This window comes from Mandrillus leucophaeus, unplaced genomic scaffold (genome assembly GCF_000951045.1).
Source record: "Mandrillus leucophaeus isolate KB7577 unplaced genomic scaffold, Mleu.le_1.0 Scaffold112, whole genome shotgun sequence".
Lineage (NCBI taxonomy): Eukaryota > Metazoa > Chordata > Mammalia > Primates > Cercopithecidae > Mandrillus > Mandrillus leucophaeus.
The window spans coordinates 1043385-1053203 of NW_012099432.1; the positions used below are offsets into that span (position 1 = coordinate 1043385).

Here is a 9819-nt window from a genome sequence, read left to right on the forward strand (position 1 = left end):
TCGAGGGGGCTTCACGCTTTTTCCGCGGCTGGCTGGGGTCGTAGTCAGCATCCATCTGCCAGGAGGCACAGGTCAGATCCCACCAGCCCTCCGTCAGGGCCCCTGGGACTCCCCCAACCCGTGACACCTACGTTGAAGTTGGGGTCCTCACAGTGCAGCTCCTGCTGGCTCCAGTCTCCCTCCTGCTCAGGCCCGTCCCACGTGTCCCAGTTCCAGTCATCTGGACGCAGAGAGAACAGACAGGTGGGGCCAGCGTGGGACCTTGGGCTTCAGGCCCAGTCCCCAGTCCCCAGTCCGGTGCCTCAGCTGATCTCACCTTCAAGCCCTTCCTCTTCCTCAAATTGCGGCTTCTCCTCCTCCACGGCCCCGTAGTACTCGTCCCCAAAGCACTTCTGCAGGGTCAGGGCTGGGGGTTACCAGGGTCCACTCGAGACGGAGGAGCTGAGCCCCCACGATGCCAATGAGCCCCTCCATGGCAGCTTTATTCCTCCTGCAGCTCGTGGGACTCCCCAGAGCCCTCCCAGGACCTAGCTCCTGAGGTGGGGGAACCCTGCATGTCCAGGACCCTCTGCCAACTGCCCTGCTCTCTACCCTGTGATGTACTAGCTGCCATTCACTTCCACACATCCACAGTTAGCCTTTCTACAGGCCTTTGCCCCTGTGGTGCCCAGCACCTGGTGTACTACTCAGGTCCCGGGTCTTTTTTTTTTTTTTGAGACAGAATTTCGCTCTTGTTGCCCAGGCTGGAGTGCAATGGCACTATCTCGGCTCACCGCCAACCCCTGCCTCTTGGTTTCAAACGATTCTCCTGCCTCAGCCTCCGGAATAGCTGGGATTACAGGCATGTGCCACCACACCCGGCTAAGGTCTTTTTTTTTTTGAGACGGCGTCTCACCCAGTAGCCCAGGCTGGAGTACAATGGTGCGATCTTGGCTCACTACAACCTCCACCTCCCAGGTTCAAGCGATTCTCTGCCTCAGGCTCCTGAGTAGCTAGGATTAAAGGCGCCTGCCACCACACCCCGGCTAATTTTTTATCTTCTAGAGATGGGGATTCTCCATGTTGGCCAGGATGGTCTCTGTCTCCTGACCTTGTGATCTGCCTGCCTTAGCCTCCCAAAGTGCTGGGATTACAGGCATGAGCCACTGTGCCCAGTGAGAGCCACATTTGTGTGAGCTCAGCGTCATGGTAGGCCGGGATGAGGGCCGCACCTGCATGAGCTGGTCGTGCTGGGCAGGGTCGAAGTCGTCTTCAAGGTCCCCCTCCTCGAGGCCCAGCGTGTCATTGCCTGTGACTTTCCGCAGCTTCTCCAGCTTGGCCAGAATCTCCTTCCTCTTCAGGTTCTTCAGCTGCTTGAGCTCTTCCTGCTTCTTTGCTTTCTCCTGCAGGCCCAGGCAGAGGGAGGGAGGGCATGGGCTTCCCTGCAGGGCTGGGGGGTCCTCCCCAGCTGGCCGCCCCCACACTCACCCTCTTCTTTCGCTCCCGAGTCTCGTCCCTCTTCTCCTTCCTGCGCTCATCCTTACGGCGCACGGAGGACGCGATGCTGCGTGGGTAGGTCTTGACCTAGGGACAAGCAGAAAAGCCCAGAAGGGCCTCAGCGATGGTGTGGAGTTCCCTGGGCCTGGACCCCGGGGGCCGAGTCCTCCCCAGCCCCAGCCACACACCGATGTCGAGTCCGGCTCCTCGAAACGGAAATTGTACTTCTGTTTGAAGTCCTCCTGTTTCTTCAGAAACAGCTCCCCCTCGTCTGAGGAGTCGTCCACAGCCAGCTGGACTGGGGGGCCGGGGACCCTGAGGAACAAGATGTGGTGACGCCAGGGGGCCAGCCAAGCGAGGTCGAGCCCCGCTTTCCTGCACGCCTGGGTGCGAAGCGTACGAACTCATTTAATCCTCGCAAGAACCCTACAAGGTGCACGCTGCTATTGTCCTCATTTTACAGATGGGGAAACTGAGGCATGGAAGTCTCAAAGCAGAACCAGGATTTGTGGCAGTGCCACCTGGCTCCAGAGCCTACACTCTGTGGCTCTGCCTTGCAGAAGACTAACTCTGCCACCCTCTGTGAAAAAAAATACACACACGGTGCCCTCTGCCTCCTGGCCAGTGCCGCCTGGGAATACGTCAGGAAGCGCACCCAAAATCTAGGCCCTGGGGAGAGGCAGTGGCTCACCCCTCCTCTTCCTCCTCCTTTTCCTCCTCATCTTCCTCCTCATCTTCCTCCTCCTCGTAGCGTTTGTTGAGGATGTAATCCCGCAGAAACCGCTCCCCTTCATCCAACTCAGGGTCGTTCCAGTATTCCTTGAGATGGGTCTGGGGGTGACAGGAGACAGGACTCTGGTCAATGAGGGACAGGGAAGGAGGGCAGGCATGGTCCCTCACAGCCAGCCTCTGGAGTAGGTGACATTAGCCCCATTTTGCTTTTTATTTTTTTTATTTCAAGACAGGGTCTTGCTCTGCCGTCCAGGTGAGAGTACAGTGGTGTGATCATAGCTCACTGCAGACTCAACCTCCCGGGCTCACAAGATCCTCCCACCTTAGCCTCCCAAGTGTCTGAGACTACAGGCGCGTGCCACCATGCCTGGCTAATTTTTTCATTTTTTTGTAGAGTGGTTTTGCTGTTGTTGCCTAGGCTGATCTCAAACTCCTGGCCTCAAGCAATCCTTCTGCTTTGACTTCCCAAAGCACTGGGATTACAGGTGTGAATCACGGTGCCCAGCCTATCCCCATTTAAAGAGATGTGCACATCCCATCTTTAGAGGGTTATTTCTGTACATAGGTTGGATGGATGCAGAGCACACGGTCTACTCCATCAGCGACCATGCGTGAGAACTCACCAGTTCCTTCAGGGACTCTGGGTTCCGAATCTCTTTCTGTCCCTTCAGCCACTCGATGTAGTCGGCCTCCTCCTGGGCCTGGGGGAAAGCGAGCACTGAGCATCTGCAGATGCCCAACCACCCGCCGCCCTGTCCCCAGCAGTCCAGTGAGGCCCCGGTACCCACCTTCTCCTGCCTGGTTTTGGCACGTTTCTGCAGCAAACTGGAGCCGCCCTCCCCAGCGCTGTCCTCGTCTTCACTGTCCTCCACAAATGCCCGGAAGCTGCCCACGAGAGAAAACAAGCCTCAGGACAGGCAGGCTGGCCCCTGTCTGCTGCCCCAACATTTATTTTGTAGAGCCGTGGTCTCACTATGTTGCCCAGGCTGGTCTTGAACTCCTGGGCTAAAGTGATCCTCCCTCCTCTGCCTCTCAAAGCCCTGGGATTACAGGCAAGAGCCACCTCACCCGGCCGGCTGCCCCAAAATTAATCCCATGTACTAAGCCCTGAGCTCTCCTTTCAACAAGCTCAGAGCAGTGCTGTGATGTTATTAACCCCGTTTAACTGATGAGGAAACTGAGGTACATAGAAAGTGACAGAGCTCAATTTGAACCCATGCCTATCCAACCCCTGAGCCTCAACTTTCCTCCATTGGGCCATTCCCACCCCCCCAGCCTCACCTTTCCTTGAGCTGTTTCTGTTCCTCCACATAACTTTGCGACGATGTCTCCTGCAGAGAGGGCCATAGGTCTCAGGCCAGCCCCGGGCCCCTCAGCCCCCCACCCCAGCCTCCACCCCGCCCACCTGGAGTCTATGATTGGAAGTCTCCCCGTCTGAGTTCTCCTCGTCGACATATTTGCTGTAAAGGAAAAGTGGGGTCTTCAGAATGTATCTTCCAGGGCCCACCTGTCCCCGTGCCCATGTGGAGCGGCTATTCCAAGCAACAGCTGGCGGGGGTCATCGGAGGGCTATGGAATCACTGAGGCCCCTGCTCTCAGGGGTACCTGCGATTCTGGTGAGTTTCCAGCCTTCATTTATTTATTTATTTTTTTTTAAATCTTTTCTTTTCCAATCATGGGTGACAGCATTTCTTTTTTGGAGCCAGAATCTTGCTCTATCCCTCAGGCTGGAGTACAGTGGCATGATCTCGGTTCACTGCAACCTCCACCTCCCAGATTCAAGCGATTCTCCTGCCTCAGCCTCCCCAAGTAGCTGGGACTACAGGCACCCGCCACCACATCTGGCTGATTTTTATATTTTTAGTAGAGACAGGCTTTTGCCATGTTGGCCAGGCTGGTCTCAAACTCCTGACCTCAGGTGATCTGCCCGCCTCAGCCTCCCAAGGTGCTGGTATTACAGGCATAAGCCACCATGCCCCGCCTTTTTTCTTTTTGAGACAGGGTCTTATTCTGTTGCCCAGGCTGGAGTGTAGTGGCCTGATCATAGCTCACTGCAGCCTCCATCTCCTGGGCTCAATCCTCCCGCCTCAGCCTCCTGAGTAGCTGGGACTCCAGGTACACATCATCACGCCCAGCTAATTTTTAATTTTTTTGTAGAGGCGGGGTATGTTGCCCAGGCTGATCTCAAACTTCTGTCCTCAAGCGATCCTATTGCCTCAGCCTACCAGAGTGCTAGGATTATGGGCATGAACCACCACGCCCAGCCCAAGTTGCCAGCTTTTTTCCTCCCTGCCCCTAAGACCCCCATAGACCTGACAGGACTGGGAACCAGCGGGTGGGGATGTAGGCCTTCTCCATACCCTGCCTTCTCCAAGATAACCTTCCTCTCGTAGTCCTTCAGGTACATGGGCCGCACTTTCTTCTGCTTCTCCGAGGCTGCTGGCTCCTCCTCGCTGTCCGACGACGATGCTGTTAACCCACCAAAAGACACCTGCCATCACCCACAACCACCTTCTTTCCCCTGGCAGAGAATCCCACAGGACAGGGCCAGGATTAGACAAAGGATTCAAATCCCGAATCCACCAATTCCCGGCTAAGAGTATTGTGCTTCTCACCATCTGGTGGGGTTGGGGTCATTCAGTCTGCAATTCCTGCTTTGATTCTGCCCACATCGGCCTCCCAAAGTGCTGGGATTACAGGCGTAAGCCACCGCACCCAGCCATTATTATTTTTTGAGACAGAGTCTCGCTCTGTTGCCCAGTGCATGACGTGATGTCGGCTCACTGCAACCTCTGCCTCCCAGGTTCAAGCTATTCCCCTGCCTCAGCCTCCTGAGTAGCTGGGATTACAGGTGTGCACCACCACGCCCAGCTACTTTTTGTATTTTTAGTAGAGATGGGGTTTCACCATGTTGGCCAGGCTGGTCTCGAATTCCTGACCTCAAGTGATCCTCCTGCCTCAACCTCCCAAAGTGCTAGGATTACAGGCATGAGCCACCATGCCCAGCCTGATTAATTATTATAATTAATTTTTTTTGAGAGTTGGGGTCTTACTCTTGCTCAAGCTGGAGTGCAGTGTCAATATCCTAGCCCACTGCTCACTGCAGCCTCAAACTCATGGGCTTAAGCAATCCTCCCACTTCAGCCTCCCGAACACCTGGGACGATAGGCACACACCAGCATGCTCAGCTGAGTTCTGAATCTTTTGTAGAGATGGGGTCTTGCCGCCAGGTGCAGTGGCTCATGCCTGTAATCCTAGCACTTTGAGAGGCCAAGGCGGGTGGATTACCTGAGGTCAGGAGTTCAAGACCAGCCTGGCTAACATGGTGAAACCCTATTTCTACTAAAAATACAAAAAAGTAGCTGGGCATGGTGGCATGCACCCATAATCCCAGCTACTCAGGAGGCTGAGGCAAGAGAATCGCTTGAACCCGGGAGGCAGAAGTTGCAGTGAGCCCAGATCGTGCCATTGCACTCCAGCTTGGGCAACAAGAGTGAAACTCCGTTTCAAAAAAATAAAAAAAGAGATGGGGTCTCGCTATGTCACCCAAACTGGTCTCAAATTCCTGGCCTCAACTGACCCTCCCACCTCAGCCTCCCAAAGTGCCGGGATTAGATGCTTGAACCACCTGCCCAGCCTGGTGGAGTTGAAATCATCCAGTCAGCAATTCCCAAATTGAACAGTGCCAAGGACACAGTCATTAACCCCACCACCAGGTAATAACCTAGGCTCTGCTAAGGACTTGTGACTTGTGAAGCAATTCATTCAACAGTCAAAACAGATGAATTGTGTAAACTGGGTAAGTCCCAATCTATCCTTAAAACAGCCCTGAGGGGCGATGCTACCGTTAGATACACTTTACAGACAGGAAAGGAGGCTCAGAGAAGTCAAGTCACTTCTCTGAATCCATTCAGGAAAGGACCCCGGATTCTGTTCCTGAGGAAGGAGAGGCTTAGACAGGAGTGGCCCCGGACCTGTTCTGTTATAGAAGGTGGCATCTTTCTGATAAATGCGGGGGTCCTTCTTCTTCAACAAGGAGAGCGTTTTGTAAAAGTCCCGCTCCTGCTGGGGGTCAAATTCCTAGGACGGGAAAAGGGTTGGGGATAGGTTTCAGAAGGGGGATAATAAGAGCCCTGGCACCAGCAAGTGAGCTCAGCAGTAGGGATTAGGATGGAGGGAGCGGGGATCTGGCTGGGGAAGAGAGGCAAGCGGTCAAACAGCAGGAGAGAGAGGGGCCCTCTTGGGGTGGGCTGGGGCAGGCTACAGGTAGATACAGGATATGGGTAGAGGAAGGTGAGGGGCAAGGAGAAGGTAATTCCTGGGGAAGACAAGGACTTGACAAGGGGCAGGAGGGCCGAGGGCACAAGGGAGACAGTGGGGAGGGGCTGGGCCAGGCCGTACAGTGGGGCCAAGATCAGGGCTGATGTGAGAAGTTGGGCGCCCCACGTGGCGCAAGGAGTACACTAAAAAATGGCTAGACTCGAGGATGAAAGGGGAAAGGGGGGTTCCTAGGGGACAGAGTCGCCCCACACATCAGAGTGGGCAGGTGGATGTTAGCAGGGGGGAGAAAATAAGGGGGATTTGGCTCTCCTAGGGAGAGGGAGGGCGCTGTCTGTCCCTCATGGGATGGGGAACGGGGGATGGACGCTCCCGCAGGGCGCTCTGGGGTCGGGGGTTGCCCCCCTGTCTACATCGGGGTCGGAGTGCAGTGGGGGGACTTGGACGCCTCCGCACGTCCAGGACGGGGCGCGGACGCGCACCACGCGCTCGTCGCTGGAGTCCGACTCAGAGCTGGAGTCGCTGCCGCTGTCCCGGTCCCCGTAGCGATCCTTCACTGCGGGACACAGACGGGATGCCCCCCAGGTCAGCCGGCTGGACCAGCTCGACTCCCCACTTCCCAACCGCCCATCGCAAGCAGGCTCCCGCGCGCATGCGCCCCGGACTCACGCCGCTGCAGTTCCTCGCGCTCCCGGTAGCGGTTGTACCGCGCGGCAAACGCCGTGTTCACCCGCAGCTGCGACGACCCGCGCGGTTCCGGCATGGCGGCTCTGTGGCCCATTGCGCACGCGCATTGAGGACGCCCTGGACGGGGCGGGGCCGCCCTCGGTCCCACCCGCATCCACTTTCAAAAGAGGCGGACCGCGCCTAACCCCGCCCCTGGCTTTTCCGGGATCCCCTTCGCCTCATGACCGCAGTCTCCGCCCACCGCTACGCCCCTGCAGGGAAGGCCGCGGCCACCGCCCACCCGCCCCACCCCCGGTGCTCCGGGCACCCAGCTGACATCTGGGGGCCCTTTCTCCACTCGCGGTTTCCTGCTTCCCTTCCGTTCCGACAGCGAAAACCGCTGCCCCACCCAGCTCACTCACCCTGGCGCCCTGGGAATTACTATTCTCTCCCCTCACCCACCGCATCCACGATCCCCGACCCCCGTCTTCATCCCCATCAACATCCGGGATGTGTAACTCTCCATCCCAGACTCAAAAATCTGAAGCCACCCGCGCTGTGATCATGCACAAGTCTTAATTTAATGGGTAAAAACATTAAATTATTACAACATTTTTTTCCAATAAAGCATAATAAATAGAATCCATTTCTTTTAAAACGCTGTACAAGAGACTGGAAAACAAGCTTCCAACAGAATATGAATAACTCATTCTACCTTCTTACTGATTTGGGACTCTCCCCCCACCCCCTATGCCCGAAGCAACGTGCACACTTCAGGTCTCTGAGCACAGCCAGCCAAGGTCACCAGGTTCTAGGCTCCCTGGAGGTGATGACTTCACTCTTAAACGCTCTGCCCTTGGGTCTTGTCTGAGGCCCCTGCAACCTGAGGCGCAGAAAAAACTGAACCGTTTAGGTGGCTGTGGCCTGCAGGAGCCCTTCTCTGTCCAACACACCAAAAGGAGTGAGAAAAACAAATGAGAAACGTCCCCCAAATACCCACACACCCCGAAAACCAACACCTATAAGCCACAAACTGGTGCTCCTCCCCTACTGCGGCAGCGGGCAGGAGAAACAAGAAGAGAAAGTGTTTCTTCCCCTCTCTTCTGATACAAAACCCCACGGGGTTCTCTTCCTGGATAGAGTGACCCCAGATCACAGCGGGGCCACCATGTGCCCCTGCAGGATGTCCACGAGGTCCTGAGCCCCTCTCTGCAGTGCCAGTTCCAGGGGTGTGAGACCCCTGGCGTCCCTGCGATGGAGATCAGATTCAGCCGCCAGAAAGCTGACCACAGCAGTGTGACCCTCTTGCACCGCCAGATGGATGGGAAGTGCCCCGGTGCCATCAGGCGCGTTGACATCAGCCCCGTGCTCCACTAGGACCTTCAGGGTGTCCAGGAATCCAGTGCGGGCTGCGTCATGGACTGGACTGGTGCCGGAGGTGTCCTGGACATTGGGGCTGGCACCTTGCTTCAGCAACTCCAGGGCGATGGCGGTGCTGCCAAACATCATGACCTGTGTGAGGGACAGAGGATCAGGAGGTCCTCAAGGGAGGGGGTTCCAAAAAAGGGGTTACTGGAGAGAGAAGGGTCATCCAGAAAGAGGCATCTCCCCGGAACAGGAAATGCCTGAGGAGGGGTCCTCTAGTAAACGGAGAAGCTGCATAAGCCCCCAGGGGACTGTTTGAGATGCAGAGAAAAAGTTCTCCTGGAAATAGGGACCCCCCCAAAAGCTGGTCACTCCCTTAAGAATGAGACCCCTCAACCCAGAGAACAGCCCCCATGGAAACTTTCAAGGAACCTAAGACTCTCCCGCAAGGGACCAAAGACGCCCCCAGATATGGGCAATCACCAGGAAATATAAAATCCCCTCCAGGAAATGGGCCCCCAGAGATGGAGAACTACCCCCAAAGAATTGATAGTCCTCATAAGGGAAAAGAGATGTCAAAGGAAAGCGAACCCCACCCCCTTCTCCAGGAATTAGCCTCCTCCTGCATAATGGTGATGTCACCTCAGAGTACCTGAGAGCTCCCTTCAAGAAGCGAGATTCCAAAAGCAATAATAAGAGAAGAGAAAAGAGACTCCTCGGTAAACTCTCCCAGGGAATATAAGGATGTCTTGCGATCTGACACTGTTCCTCCACTGGGGCCCCCACACTATAGCTAGGATCCGCATAATCTTTAGGAATGAAGACCCCACCCCCAAGTAACCAGATATGTCTCAGAGAGCCCCCTACAAAATGAGGAACCCCTGGAGACAGGACCTCTCCTTCCAGAGATCGGATCTCCCATAGAAGCCCCAAGAAACGTGAGCCGTCCCCATGGAAACGGTATCCAAAGGAGCTGAACCCGCACCCACGGAATAAGAACCTCCCCAGGGAAAGTGAATCTTCCGCACTCAGAGAACCAGGAATCCTCCCAGAGAAGATGCTAAAAAGCTCTCCCCTCCCCCCACAACCTAGCCTCACCCACCACCCACCTTCCAAAGGGGACCGTGGGGGAACAATGAAAGCCTAGAGAAGAAGGACCGGTTTCCAGTGGGTCACCACCAGGGCCAGGAGACCAGAGGAGAGGGGCTCTGGGGTCTCGATCCTCACCCCGCCGAGCCAACCCGCCCCCGACCTGGGCCGGCCCGGCCTCACCTGCAGCGCCGTCTTGCCGAAGCGGTTGAG

The 9819-nt window shown here is 56.1% G+C and overlaps 2 protein-coding genes across 2 annotated transcripts in view; both read right to left on the minus strand.

The window, feature by feature from the left end:
* KRI1 (KRI1 homolog (S. cerevisiae)) overlaps positions 1 to 7280 on the minus strand; it is a 13284-nt gene extending 6004 nt beyond the window's left edge. The window contains exons 1-14 of the mRNA XM_011994515.1: positions 7156 to 7280; positions 6969 to 7042; positions 6183 to 6288; positions 4569 to 4677; positions 3614 to 3668; positions 3490 to 3539; positions 2997 to 3093; positions 2832 to 2909; positions 2168 to 2307; positions 1665 to 1791; positions 1468 to 1563; positions 1212 to 1382; positions 317 to 392; positions 132 to 220 (exon numbers count right to left, since the gene is read on the minus strand). Of these exons, the coding sequence (XP_011849905.1) occupies positions 132 to 220; positions 317 to 392; positions 1212 to 1382; positions 1468 to 1563; positions 1665 to 1791; positions 2168 to 2307; positions 2832 to 2909; positions 2997 to 3093; positions 3490 to 3539; positions 3614 to 3668; positions 4569 to 4677; positions 6183 to 6288; positions 6969 to 7042; positions 7156 to 7267 (1380 nt within the window). The 5' untranslated portion in view covers positions 7268 to 7280. The remainder of the gene's footprint in view (positions 1 to 131; positions 221 to 316; positions 393 to 1211; positions 1383 to 1467; positions 1564 to 1664; positions 1792 to 2167; positions 2308 to 2831; positions 2910 to 2996; positions 3094 to 3489; positions 3540 to 3613; positions 3669 to 4568; positions 4678 to 6182; positions 6289 to 6968; positions 7043 to 7155) is intronic.
* A 429-nt stretch (positions 7281 to 7709) lies between these two features.
* On the minus strand, positions 7710 to 9819 carry CDKN2D (cyclin-dependent kinase inhibitor 2D (p19, inhibits CDK4); the record flags this gene model as incomplete). Its single annotated transcript, XM_011995018.1, has 2 exons — positions 7710 to 8664; positions 9790 to 9819. Coding segments are annotated over 2 exons (390 nt in total), but the record flags the coding sequence as incomplete, so codon positions are not given.